General features: G+C 42.3%; 1 protein-coding gene across 1 annotated transcript; it reads left to right on the plus strand.

Moving 5' to 3' along the window:
- The first annotated feature begins 659 nt into the window (after nucleotides 1-659).
- On the plus strand, nucleotides 660-12,872 carry SPATA45 (spermatogenesis associated 45). The gene is made up of 3 exons (XM_075997005.1): nucleotides 660-795; nucleotides 3,071-3,385; nucleotides 12,810-12,872. The coding sequence occupies exons 2-3, from the start codon at nucleotides 3,109-3,111 to the stop codon at nucleotides 12,827-12,829; spliced, it is 297 nt and encodes a 98-aa protein (XP_075853120.1). The 5' UTR covers nucleotides 660-795; nucleotides 3,071-3,108; the 3' UTR covers nucleotides 12,830-12,872.
- Nucleotides 12,873-14,465: the final 1,593 nt, after the last annotated feature.

Here is a 14,465-nt window from a genome sequence, read left to right on the forward strand (position 1 = left end):
CGAACTCCTGACCTTGAGCAATCCGCCCGCCTCGGCCTCCCAGAGAGCTAGGATTACAGGCGTGAGCCACCGCGCCCGGCCTAAAATTATGACTTTTTTAAAATAAATATTTTATATATTTCTTTTAAATTCTAATTAATTATATTTTCTCTTTCTTTTTATCACAGAAACGTCAGGAAACCTTAGAAAAATTATGACTTTTGTATTTCTGACATTTATTTCTGAAGATTTAAAAATCTGGAGACCTCCTCCTCTTAAGAAAATAGACATATGAATAAAGTAATTCCCCGTATAAAATATAAAGTTTTAATAAAATCGCTACCACTTACCGGGCACCTACAATGAACCCTGCAGGAACAAGCAGTTACCTGTTTGTCCCCAGTACCCACAGCAGCACATGGCACAGGGTAGATGCTCAAGAAGTGCCAGTATGTGTAATAGTTTGGTACCAGGCACGATGCAAAGAGTTTTACATGCACTCCTCATTTAATCCCAAGTCCCTCCTCAACATCTACCACACGCAAACACACATCTTAATGGAATAGGGATCTTTAGTCCCATTTTACAGATGAAGAAACTGATATCCAGAGGGGAAGAGTAATTTATCCAGAGAAACATGGCTGGAAAATAAATGGGCTCTCTGAGTCCAGAACTACTTCTCTTCACCAGGGGTTCTATGACTGGAACAAATTTGGAATGACACAGATCAGAATATTCCATCGCCAGGGTAGCATCCCAGTGGGCTGGTCCACACCAGTGGACTTCAAATAGGCTTTGGGTTGCTGTATGTTAAAGGTAACTTATAATAATATGCCTATAGAAACAGTAGCATATTTTTCTCTATACAGGCAGTCAATGCTCGTTATTGTGATAGTTATGTTCTATTAATATAAAGTCACCGCAAACAGTGAATTAGCAAATACTGAATGAACCATTGCACCTAGGAAGAATACAGACAGTCCTCGACTTAAGATAATTAGACATCCGAGTTTTCAACTTTACAATGGTGCAAAAACAATGTGTTCAGTAGAAACCATACTTTGATTTTTTTTTTTTTTTTTTTTTTTTTGAGATGGGTTCTCGATATTTTGCCCAGGCTGGAGTGCAGTGACACAATCACAGCACAAGTGTGGCTTCTAGCTCCTGGACTCACGTGATCCTCTCACTTCAACCTTCCGAGTGACTGGGACTACAGGCTTACGCCATGCCCAGCTTGGACTCCAAATTTTGAATTTTTTCTTTGCAGGTATTCATTTTGGGGTGACAAATTTTAGCAAGTAGGCTAATTTGCCAATAAGGAATCCATGAATAATGAAGGTCTACTGTATATCCATGCTTAATAGTTTCAAAGCTCTTTGCAAAGTTGTGAGCTATACACATTACCGATCTCCATTTATGAGATCGTAAAACTAAGTGAATTCACTGTGGAAACTGGCCTATTCCTCACACTCAGGGCCAGTGTCACAGGTGTGTGACCTACACTGTCACACAGGGCCCGGTACTCAGAAGGGTCTCACTCTCGGCTTAATGTTTTGCTGTTGCTCTCTTGAAAGTCTCAATTGTTTCTTAACTAGGGGTCCAGCTTCTTATTTTCACTGTGCCCCACAAATTACGCAGCCAAATGTGTAGTCACACAGCAGAGAAACAGATTAGTAACTGAGGAGACAAGAAAATACTATATACTTATCAAATTGAACAAGTCCTTTTTTCAAAGTGCCTGATTAATATAATGAAGTTACCATTTATTGAGGGTTGGCTGTATTAAGCTCTTGATATGTATTAACTCACTTAGTCCGTGTGAAACTCTGTGAATTGGACATTATTTTCATTTACCTAGGGCCTGGAGAAAGTAAGTAACTTAAACAAGGTCATACAGTTAGTAGGTAGCATAGGTAGGATATGAATCAAATCTTTCTGACTTCACAATCTATGCTCTTACCACTAGGCTCTATTGCTGGGTCTGTTTTGTTTTATTTGGCTCCAATTTTCATGTAATTTGTAATGAGTTTAAATTTTGTGGTCTCAGTAAACGTTTAACTAGGACATCTACATTTCATTTGCAGTCAACTTTTAAAATGAGCTTTTTTTTTTGAGACAGAGTCTCTCTGTGTTGTCCAGGCTAGAGTGAGTGCCCTGGCGTCAGCCTAAGCTCACAGCAACCTCAAACTCCTGGGCTCAAGCGATCCTCCTGCCTCAGCCTCCCGAGTAGCTGGGACTACAAGCATGTGCCACCATGCCTGGCTAATTTTTTCTATATATATTAGTTGGCCAATTAATTTCTTTCTATTTATAGTAGAGACGGGGTCTCGCTCTTGCTCAGGTTGGTCTCAAACTCCTGACCTCAAGCAATCCACCCGCCTCGGCCTTCCAGAGTGCTGGGATTACAGGCGTGAGCCACCATGCCCAGCCTAAAATGAGCTTTTAACAAAATACAAATTAACTCAAAAGTACATAAGAGATAATTACCTTGTTTCCTTTTTATTTATTTTTATTTTTTCTTCAACATAACTCTCGTCCATGTTTTCTTGTTCCTTTTCATTAGTCATGTCCCTTTACTTTTTCTTTTCTCTTTTCTTTTTCTTTCTTTCTTTTTTTTTTTTTGTAGAGATGGGGGTCTTGCGATGTTCCCCAGGCTAATCTTGAACTCCTGGCTCAAGTGATCCTCCTGCCTCTGCATCCCAACAAGTTGGGATTAAAACCATGTGCCACCATGCTTGGCCCTTTTCTGTATTTTCTTAACACTCTGCAATGAACATGTATTATTTTTATAATCAGAGGAAACAACAAATATTCCTAAAAGCAAAAACCAGTTCATATTATTATTTTCAAAAACAAAATATATTTTCTTGTGGTATCCATTTTCTAACCTTTTTTTTTTCCCCTGAAGAAAACATAAAAAAGACAAAGAAAAAACTTAGGAAAAAAATAGTAAAAAGTGGGGTGTGGGGTGGGAGGCACGGTGGTGTTGGCATTATTTTACAGAAGAAGAAAGAGGAATTGATAAATATGATTGTGAATACTGGCTTCTAAGTCTGGCGGGCAACTGATAGTATTTTTCATGTGTTTGCAGGAGAGCGAGAATCACTTGACAATTGGTTCCTTAGCACAATGGCATCTGTAAATAAAAGCAGTGATAAAATTAAAATTCTTAGAGTAAGCAAACCACAAAACCTGGAGGAAATCAACGAAATGCGTGAATCCCACTGCTTAGTGGAGAGAAGCAATCAAGTCAGCTTACTGAGAGTTCAAAAGAGGCACTTCAGCGGTGCCTATCAGTCCAGTGCTCACACCACAAGCCAAGAACATGTTCCTGACAGTAGTAGGAGCTCCTGGGTCAAACTGAGTCGCCTTGTTTACCCTGAGAGAAGGCACTTTCCACCAAAAAGTAAGATGTTGTGGTAGGACTCCTACACAATGCACGGGAGGGATTTAGAAGTAAACTTAGCAAGAATTTTGGGGGTTGGCCGGGTGCGGTGGCTCACACCTGTAATCCTAGCACTCTGGGAGGCTGAGGTGGGCGGATAGCTCGAGGTCAGGAGTTCGAAACCAGCCTGAGCAAGAGCGAGACCCCGTCTCTACTATAAATAGAAAGAAATTAATTGGCCAACTAAAAATATATAGAAAATATTAGCCGGGTATGGTGGCGCATGTCTGTGGTCCCAGCTACTTGGGAGGCTGAGGCAGGAGGATCGCTTGAGCCCAGAAGTTTGAGGTTGCTGTGAGCTAGGCTGACGCCACGGCACTCACTCTAGCCTGGGCAACAGAGTGAGACTCTGTCTCAAAAAAAAAAAAAAAAAAAAAAAAGAATTTTTGGGGTTGAAAGAGGTTCCCAGGTGCTGCCCTGGGGTAGTTTAAAGGCAATCTGTCTGAAGGTAAAAGGCTCATTAAAAGGCTGGTTGGGCCGGGTGCGGTGGCTCACGCCTGTAATCCTAGCACTCTGGGAGGCCAAGGCGGGCGGATTGCTCGAGGCCAGGAGTTCAAAACCAGCCTGAGCCAGAGCGAGACCCCGTCTCTACTATATAAATAGAAACAAATTAATTGGCCAACTAATATATATAGAAAAAATTACCCGGGCATGGTGGCGCATGCCTGTAGTCCCAGCTACTCGGGAGGCTGAGGCAGGAGGATCGCCTGAGCCCAGGAGTTTGAGGTTGCTGTGAGCTAGGCTGACGCCACGGCACTCACTCTAGCCCGGGCAACAAAGCGAGACTCTGTCTCAAAAAAAAAAAAAAAAAAAAAAAGGCTGGTTGATATAAGATCTACTCTAGACCAAGACACTGATTTTCTTGTGCGTCCAGGATCCCAGGCTGGCTCATTCAGTAGGCTCCAGTTTGGACCTTGGCATCTGCATTCTTAGCAGAGTAAGGTAATGCTAGCACTGATGCCCTGAGGACCACTTTACAATGGTGCAAAAACAATGTGTTCAGTAGAAACCATAGTTTGTTTGTTTTTTTTGAGATGGGTTCTCGATATTTCCCCATTTTGAGAAAAGTTGTTAATAGATAATTACAACAGACCACAAAAACTTGAGAGACCTCCTCCTATCTCACCAACTTCTGTTGCTCTTACGAACATTTCATGTGCAAAATTGAGGTACAGTGGAGATGATTCTGATGACAAACATTACACAAAAAGCCCCTGAGAAGCACTAATAAAAAGTGGAAGGAGGTTGGGGGTGTGTGTGGCAGTGGTGGTATTATTTTCCAAGAGGAGGAAGAGGAGCTGATGAATATCTTGATCAGGCATCCCCAAACTATGGCCCAAGGGCCACATGTGGGTGTTTTTGCCCATTTTTTTTTTTTTACTTCAAAATAAGATATGTGCAGTGGGCATAGGAATTTGTTCATAGTTTTTTTTTTAAAACTATAGTCCTGCCCTCCAACGGTCTGAAGGACAGTGAACTGGCCTCCTGTTTAAAAAGTTTGAGAACCCCTGATCTTGATTGTGAATAGTTGCTTCTTAGTCAAGGAGGCAACTGATAGTATTTTTTCATTTATTTGGGGAAAAAAGGGTGTGTGTGTGTTTGATCATATTTAATACAACCAAAGAATTGTTAATTCAGGAACAAAAGAATCGCCACATTTGAGCTTTAACTTCTTTGATGTGGCTGTGACTTTACATCTGCCCAGTGCTCTTAGCAAGTGTTATAGAGAGTATGGCACAGGGTGGCACGGAAAGCTCAGAGTCTCCATTGTATATTAAAGTTCATCTGTAATAGTTACGTGCTTATTTTACTTAAAAAAAAATAACTCTTTTACAAGGAGGAGTGCTTTTAGTGCAGCGGTCCCCAACCTTTTTTGGTACCAGGGACCGGTTTCATGGAAGACAATTTTTCCACAGTCCAGGGATGTTGGGGATGGATTTGGGATGATTCGAGCGCATTACATTTACTGTGCAGTCAGACCTCTCTGCTAATGGGAGTCTATATTTGCGGCTGCTCCCCAGTGCTAGCATCACCGTCTCAGCTCCACCTCAGATCATCAGGCACTAGAGTCTCATAAGGAGAGCAACCTAGATCCCTCGCATGCGCAGTTTACAGCAGGGTTTGCGCTCCTATGAAAATCTAATGCTGCCACTGATCCAACAGGAGGCGGAGCTTATGCGGTGTTTGCAAGCCCAGCTGCAAATACAGAGGAAGCTTCGCTCACTCTCCTAGCTGCTCACTTCCTGCTGTGTGGCCTGGTTCCTAAGGGGCCACAGACAGGTACCAGTCCACAGCCCAGGGGTTGGGGACCGCAGCTATAGTGTTCTTAATTCTTAGAAATACTGCATAATCTCTTATTCTGGTTGAATTACTTGAACTAGATGAGTTAAATCACAACTAGGATGTCCCTTCTCACAAGTTTGATGGTGAAGGGGAAAATCCACTTCTTGGGACAAACAGCATACAACTTTACATGAATATCATGGTTTTTTACAATACGGGATCTAACTAATGTGATTTCCATAACCAACATTCATGGTATCACTATTATAAGCCAAAAAATCTTAGAAGATTAAAACAAACCTTTTAATATTGTAGGAAAACTCTTTGCAAATAGAAAAATCAGCCAGCTGTGGTGGCGGGTGCCTGTAGTCCCAGCTACTCGGGAGGCTGAGGCAGGAGGATTGCTTGAGCCCACGAGCTTGAGGTTGCTGTGAGCTATGATGATGTCACTTCACTTCGGCCCAGGCGACAAAGCAAGACTCTGTCTCAAAACACACAAAAAAAACAAAAAAAATTCCCTCTTTGCTCCTTTTAAGTAACAGATTTAAAGGAAAACTCAATTTTATGGTGACAAGGTATAAAATAAATACAGACATACCTCATTTTATTGTGCTTACCTTTATTGTGTTTCACAGATACTGTGTTTTTTACAAATTGAAAGTCTATGACAATCCTGTGTTCAGCAAGTCTATTGGAGCCAGTTTTCCAATTGCGTGTGCTCACTTTGTGTCTGTGTCATATTTTGATAATTCTTGCAATATTTCAAGCTTTTTTATTACCATACCTGTTATGGTGATGGGTGATCAGTGATCTTTGATGTTACTGTTGTAATTGTTTTGGGAATCACGCCCATACAAGGCGGTGAAACAAATTGATTCATGTGTGTGTTCTGACTGCTCCACCGACTGGCTGTTCCCCCATCTCTCTCCTCCTCCTCAGGCCTCCCTGTTCCCTGAGACACAACGATATTGAAATTAGGCCAATTAATAACCCTACAATGGCCTGTAAGTGTTCCTGTGAAAGGAAGTCTCATGGCTCACTTTAAATCAAAAGCTAGAAATGATGAAGCTTAGTGAGGAAGGAATGTCCAAAGCCAAGATAGGCCAAAGGCCAGGCCTCTTGCACCAAACACTTAGCCAAGTCGTGAATGCAAAGAAAAAGTTCCCGCCATAATATTTCCTTAAGACAAAACCTAATCCAGAGCAAGGCTCTAACTCTCTTCAATTCTATGAAGACTGAGAGAGGTGAGGGAGCTTCAGAAGAAAAGTTGGAAGCTAGCAGAGGTTGATTCATGAGGTTTAAGGAAAGAAGCCGTCTCCATAACATAGAAGTGCAAAGTGAAGCAGCAAGTGCTGATGGAGAAGCTGCAACAAGTTATCCAGAAGATCTAGCTAAGATCATTGATGAAGGTGGCTACACTGAACAACAGATTTTCCATGCAGACAAAACAGCCTTCTCTTGGAAGAAGATGCCATCTAGGACTTTCACAGCTAGAGAGAAGTCAATGCCTGGATTCAGAGCTTCAAAGGTCAGGCTGACTCTCCTGCTAAGGGCTAATACAGCCAGTGACTTTAAGTTGAAGCCAATGCTCATGGACCCATTTCAAAAATTCTAGGGCCCTTGAGAATTATGCGAAATCTGCTTTGCCTGTGCTCTATCAGGGGAACAACAAAGCCTGGATGACAGCACATCTGTTTACAACATGGTTTATTGACTATATTAAGCCCACTGCTGACACCCACTGCTCATCAACAGTATAGCTAGTCATTCAAAGGTTCTGGTGGAGATATGCAAGGAGATGAATGTTGTTTTCATGCCTGCTAACACAACATCCATCTGCAGCCCATGGATCAAGGAGTAATATCGACTTTCACGTTTCATTACTTAAGACATATATTTCAAGGCCGGGCGCGGTGGCTCACGCCTGTAATCCTAGCACTCTGGGAGGCCGAGGCGGGCAGATTGCTCTAGGTCGGGAGTTCAAAACCAATCTGAGCGAGACCTCGTCTCTACTAAAAATAGAAAGAAATTAATTGACCAACTAAAAAAATATATATATATAAAAAATTAGCCGGGCATGGTGGCACATGCCTGTAGTCCCAGCTACTCGGGAGGCTGAGGCAGCAGGATTGCTTGAGCCCAGGAGATTGAGGTTGCTATGAGCTAGGCTGATGCCACGGCACTCACTCTAGCCTGGGCAACAAAGTGAGACTCTGTCTCAAAAAAAAAAAAAAAAGACATATATTTCATAAAGCTACAGCTGCCATAGACAGTGATTCCTCTGATGGATCTGAACAAAGTAAATTAAAAACCTTCTGGAAGGGATTCACCATTCTAGATGGCATTCAGAACGTTTGTGATTCATGAGAGGATGCCAAAATATAAATATTAATAGGAGTCTGAAAAAAAGTTGATTACCCCCCTCATGGATGACTTTGAAGGGTTCATGCAATGCTTCAGTGCAGGAAGTAACTAAAGATGCAGTAGAAACAGCAAGAGAATTTGAATTCTACACGGAGCCCAAAGAGGTTACTGAATTGTTGCAGTCTTATAACAAAACTTGAATGGATGCGGGGTTGCTTCTTAAGGATGAGCAAAGAAAATGGTTTCTTGTGATGCGGCAAACTTTCTTGTCTTATTTTAAGAAATCGCCACAGCCACCCCAACCCTCAGCAACCACTGCTCTGATCAGTCAGCAGCTATCAAAAGCAAGGCAAGCCCCTCCACCAGCAAAAAGGTTATGACTCACTGAAGGCTCAGATGACGGTTAGCATTTTTTAGCAATAAAGTATATTTAATTAAGGTATGTACAGTTTTGAGACATAATGCTACTGTATGCTTAATAGACTACGGTATAGCATAAACATAACTTTTATATGCATTGGGAAAACAAAAAATTTGCCTATCTTGTATTTTGCTTTAGTTTGATATTTTCTTTATTGAGGTGGCCACAGTTTTTCTGAGGTATGCCTGTATAGACTTAACATAAATGCTATGGCAATTGGTGTGTAAATACATGGTCTTTATTAGCCTAAACTAGTGTTTCTCAAAGTGTGGCCTGGTGACCCTAAAGTATTCAAATATTTTCAAGGTTCCATGAGGTCAAAACTATCTTCATAATACTACTGAGCTATTATTTGCCTGTTTCATGCTCTCATGAGAGTACAATGAATAGAGTTTACTAGAAGCTGTATGATACGCAATGACATCATTACTCTGACCCTTCATGGACTGTGGGCTTATCTTCTTGAGTTTCAAATTTTCTCAATTTTAATTTCTAATGTGATAGACATGGACAGATATGACCCATATGAACAAAAGCTTGATAAGGTCATCAATAATTTTTTTTTCTTGAGACAGAGTCTCACTCTGTTGCTTGGCTAGAGTGCAGTGGTTCATCGTAGCTCACAGCAACCTCGAACTCCTGGCCTCAAGGGAGCCTCCTGTCTCAGCCTCCTAAGTAGCTGGGACTACAGGTGTGCACCACTACATCCAGCTAATTTTTCTATTTTTAGTAGAGATGGAATCTCCCTCTTTCTCAGGCTGGTCTCAAAATCCTGAGCTCAAGCGATCCTCCTGCCTCGGTCTCCCAGAGTGCTAGGATTACAGGTGTGAGCCACTGCTCTGGGCCAATAATTTTTAAGAGCCTAATGGATCCTGAGACCCAAAGGTCTGAGAACCGCTGGTCTAAAACCAAAGGTAGGTAATGATTAATACAGTGCTGTGTATTCTCAAAAGCTTATTAAGATTTTTGCCATGGCTTCCTCATTTATTTCTACTTGAACCTTAAGGTCTTTGGTTTCAACTTTAATTCTAATCAAAGATGAAAAAGACATTAAGGGCATACTTTCTTTCTATATCCACAATTGGTAAGTATGTGGGACTAGAGAAAGGTGCTGACATATTTTTTGTATGACTACTTTATTCTGAATACTGTTAAAGTTTGAAAAGGTCAACAATAATACCCTTTTATTCCTAATGTGAGTTTGGATCAGTGGAGAGGTAGATGGAGATAAACATGCCGGCTTTATTCTTGAAAAACAAATCTGTATTGGAGGAATTGGCTCGACAGCAGCCAAATGGTGAACTCAGCTCTGAGAAGAATTGTCCCCATCCCCAACCAAACCTTCAGTCCTGTGTCACTAGACTGAGAACAGATGAGAGAGAACCCGCTGGGAGGCCAGCAGATGCAAAGAATCCTCAGCTGCAAAATGAGGAGATGGGATATTACCTATAAAATTTAATGTACTTATTAGCTGGTTGGCCCTCATCAAACGTGCATTGAATCCAGTGCTAAACATCATTCACTATAAAGTAACGTCTTCTTTATATGAGACAGCACTTATAAGCAGTTGTGCTCAAACATAAAAAACAAAGAAGCATAGGATGGCCCTCTTCTGTCCTCTGAATGTTGAGAAACACCAAATCTCAATATTCTCTAGGTGATCTCAGTCTGGACAACTGGCAGGACTTCAAATGTCATCTCTGTTCTGACGACTCCCGCATTTCTATTTCTGGCTCTGACCTCTCTGCTGAGTTCCAGACATGTCTGTCAGATTGCCCGCTCTTCGTGATGTTATCTCACATTTCCCACTGCAGAAAAAATAATTCCTATTCCCATCCCCAAACACACACACCAACGGCCCCCACCCTTGCCCCACCCATCTTCCTCGCCTCAGAGAATGGTCAAAGATCTAGGAGCACCTTCGACTCCTCTCTGTCCCTCACGTCCCACATCCCTTCTGTCAGCAGGTCCTGTCAACGCCTTCTTCAGAATCAACCTGGAGTCACACACCCTGGTCCACCCAGAGTCCCCTCTCTCCGGAAGTACAGCAGGGGCCTCCCAACTGACCCCCCAGCTCCCTCTCTTGCTCCACCTACATTTACTTCTTCACACAACAGCCTGAGTCATGTTTTAAGAACATACATTAGATACGTCACTTCTTGCTCAAAACTCACCTGTGGTTTCACGCCACACTCAGGATAAAACCCACACTCCTCAGCTTGCACTCACAGGTCCCTGAACAGCCCTTGCTTGTTCTTCAGACTCATCCCCTCCACTCTTCCCCAGCCTCGTCCACGCAGCCACCATGGCTTTCTTCCTGTTCCTGGGACCTTCCAAGCTGGTTCCCACCTCAGAGACTTGGCACATGCTGTTCATTCTGCCTGGACCTCTCTCTCTCTCTCTTTGTCTGTATTCAGATCCTTGTTCAAAATCAACTCCTCATGCAACTAGTGCAATATGGAGATACTTCAAAGCGATACAAGTGGATCTACCATTGGATCCAACAATCCCATTACTGGGCACCTACCCAAAAGAACAAAAGTCACTCTATGAAAAAGACACCTGCACTCGAATGTTTATAGCGGCACAATTCACAATTGCAAAAATGTAGAAACAACCAAAGTGCCCATCAATACACAAGTGGATTAATAAAATGTGGTATATGTATACCATGGAGTACTATTCAGCTATACGAAAAAATGGTGATATGGCACCTCTTGTATATTCCTGGGTAGAGCTGGAACCCATTCTATTAAGTAAAGTATCCCAAGAATGGAAAAATAAGCACCACATGTACTCAGCAGCAAATTGGTATTAACTGATCAACACCTAAGTGGACATATAGCAATAACATCTATCGGGTGTTGGGCAGGTTGGCAGGGGAGGGAATGGGTATATACATACATAATAAGTGTGATGTGCACCAACTGGGGGATGGACACGCTTGAAGCTTTGACTCGAGGGGGGAAGGGGGGCAAGGGAAATATATGTAACCTTAACATCTGTACCCCCATAATACGCTGGACAATAAAAAAATTATAAATTTGCAACCAAAACAAAAATAAAACATTCCTAGATTTAGGATTAAAAAAAATCAACTCATCAGAAACCACCCTATCTGTACAGCCCTCTCCAGCCCTCTACAACACCTTGCCTTCTTTTCCCTGTGTAGTGTTTATCATTTCGTAGGGAGCCCTACGCTCCTGGAAAGCAGAGGGATGGTCTCTGATTCTTCCTTGCTTTATCCTCAGCCCCTGGAACACTGGCTGGCACAAATTAGGCACTCTGGAAATATCTGTTGGCTGCTTGAACAGATATTGGGACATAGAGTATACTTTTCCAGAAGCAGTGGTGGATCTTACCTCATTCCTCTTGAGACCAGTAGCCGTGCCCTTGGGTGATGGTGCTCAAACTTAGTTTCCCACAGCAACCTTGGATGCTCTAGAATCATCTTTAGAAATGGAAGAGGATAATAGTAAGGTGCATTTTGCTGGACACATACAATAAGAATTAGAAGGCATTCTGCTCTTTTCCTTTGCACACCTATGTGAGAGGAAGAAACACTCATCTATTCTTCATTTGTTCAACAGATATTAATGGGTGCCTACTTTATGTCAAGTGCTGTTTTATGTGTTTGTCAATACAGCGCTGAATAAAACCCCTGCCTCAAAAAGCTTAGATTTTATAGGGTAGAACCAGATCAAGTTAAAAGATAGACATGTATGTCAGAGAGTGATAAGAGGATAGGTGCTATAGGGAAACAGAAAGCAGTGGGGTGGGGGGTGGGAAGGGCTGGGTGGGGTGCCCTCTGCCCCTGGGGCTATATGGGGTTAGTATCCAGGGCTCCTGGGGGCCTCCTTGAGCTATCCCTGGTGTAAACAGGGATAAGGGACAGAAGGAGATTAGTCCTTATAGTGGAACCTGGTCGGAAAGCCATGAGATTTGGGGAGGAGGGAGGTTAGGGATTTTGCTAACAGCACTCAGAGTGCTGGGGGCTCCTCATTACTTCTATTACTAGTGATGTGCCAGTCGAGGAGTCTCCTTACCCAGATATCTCCAACCTCTCTTCAATCTCCCACTTGGAAATGGGGAAGCGAATACAAGGGCAGTGGTACTTAATTATATAGCCTTAAAATCAGAAGATTTGGGTTCAAGTTCTCCCTCTGCCATTGACTAGTCTCATGCTTTTTGTCACTTACTATTCCTGAACCTTAGTGTCTGTATCTGAAAAACAGTACTCTGCCTCCCAGGGTTATTTTGAAAACTATGAAATGTATTAAACATTATGCAGCTAATACTTTTTTTTAATTTTTTCAGATAATGCCATCTTTGGATAAAGCACATTTCCAGCAACACAGAAATACATTCTCTTGGATCATTCTTCGATGTCTGTCTAAATTCTTTTCAAATATTAATTATAAGAGAAGTGAAACAAAATTATTCAGTAGATCTGCCAAAAACCATTTTATTAAGTCACACAAAGCATACCATATCTTCATTCATTCCAGTTCATCATTTAGACTTAGATGTTTTGAGGAGAGGGTTTGAGTTATTTAAAGATACTTTAAAAGATGAATGGCCTGAAAGTTTACTTTACAGTGATCTTCCCTTTACTCATCTAAAATGTTTAAATAATAGTTTATATTTGTTTCTATAAATCAGTGGAATATGTTGACCAACCCCACCGATCAGGATGCAGGCTAGAGTTGCTCAAAGTTAACACTTATTTCTAAAAGCTTAATTAGATTAACTTACTCTCTTGGAGCTGGGATCTTGATGATTTGAATAAGTGCATTTTTTGGAGAGGATAATATAAGGAGCCTAGAGACAGAGCTTTCTGTTATATTTCATTGCCCATCACTGAACTGAGCCTTGCTAGACTCATCTCATGGCCAAGTACTATTTGGTTATTATCACCTCTGTCTCATTGCTCCTTAGATGGCAGTCTTTTCAAATTTTATTTATTTATTTATTTTTGAGACAGAGTCTCACTGTTGCCCTGACTAGAGTGCCATGGCATCAGCCTAGCTCACAGCAACCTCAAACTCTTGGGCTCAAGCAATCCTCCTGCCTCAGCCTTTCCAGTAGCTGGGACTACAGGCACACGCCACCATGCCCAGCTAATTTTTTCTATAAATTTTTAGTTTTCCAGATAATTTCTTTCTATTTTTAGTAGAGACGGGGTCTTGCTCTTGCTCAGGCTGGTCTCAAACTCCTGAGCTCAAACTCTCCACCCGCCTCGGCCTCCCAGAGTGCTAGGATTACAGGAGTGAGCCACTGTGCCTGGCCCCCAGTCTTTTCAAATTTTAACTCAGCTTATGCTCCCTCTTGTAGTTAAGAGCCTATTCCACATGGCAAGCAGAGCACTGTCTGGCAAGGGACTCAGCGCTTCTTGGCATTTGTCTTTACATCAATAAAACAGTCACGTTTTGTCTGGTTGCTCTGTGCCTCCGTAGAAAGCCAGATTTATAGAAAGCCAAAGCATTCTGATATTGGAAGGGGTCTGGATAAATCAACTGGCCTAAAACCCTACCTCTGCTAGGACTGCAGTAGGGGACAGTGTGGATAAGATTCATCAACTATAAGGGTATGTAAAAAAAAAAGCCAGAACTAAACTATTTTTTTACATCTCAGAAGGCAAATACCTAGTGAGGCAGTGATGGCGTGCGCCTGTAGTTTCAGCTACTGGGCAGGCTGAAGCAGCAGGACCCGTTGAGCCCAGGAGTTTGAGGTTGCAGTAAGCTGTGATGATGCCACTTCACTCTAGCCTGGGTGACAGAGCTATTTAAACAAAACAAAACTTTGAAGGGTGGTTCTGGGCACTGACAGAAGACATGAGGCTCCTGGCCCAGAGACAAAGGACGTTATTACTCAGAGCACAGCAAGGAGCACAAGCCTCATGTCCAGGCTGGTTCCCCTTGCCCTCCCCCACCCCTCGAGACCCATGGGGCAATGTGAAGCTGTCTAGGCAGA

Source organism: Microcebus murinus, chromosome 23 (genome assembly GCF_040939455.1).
Source record: "Microcebus murinus isolate Inina chromosome 23, M.murinus_Inina_mat1.0, whole genome shotgun sequence".
NCBI classification, from domain to species: domain Eukaryota; kingdom Metazoa; phylum Chordata; class Mammalia; order Primates; family Cheirogaleidae; genus Microcebus; species Microcebus murinus.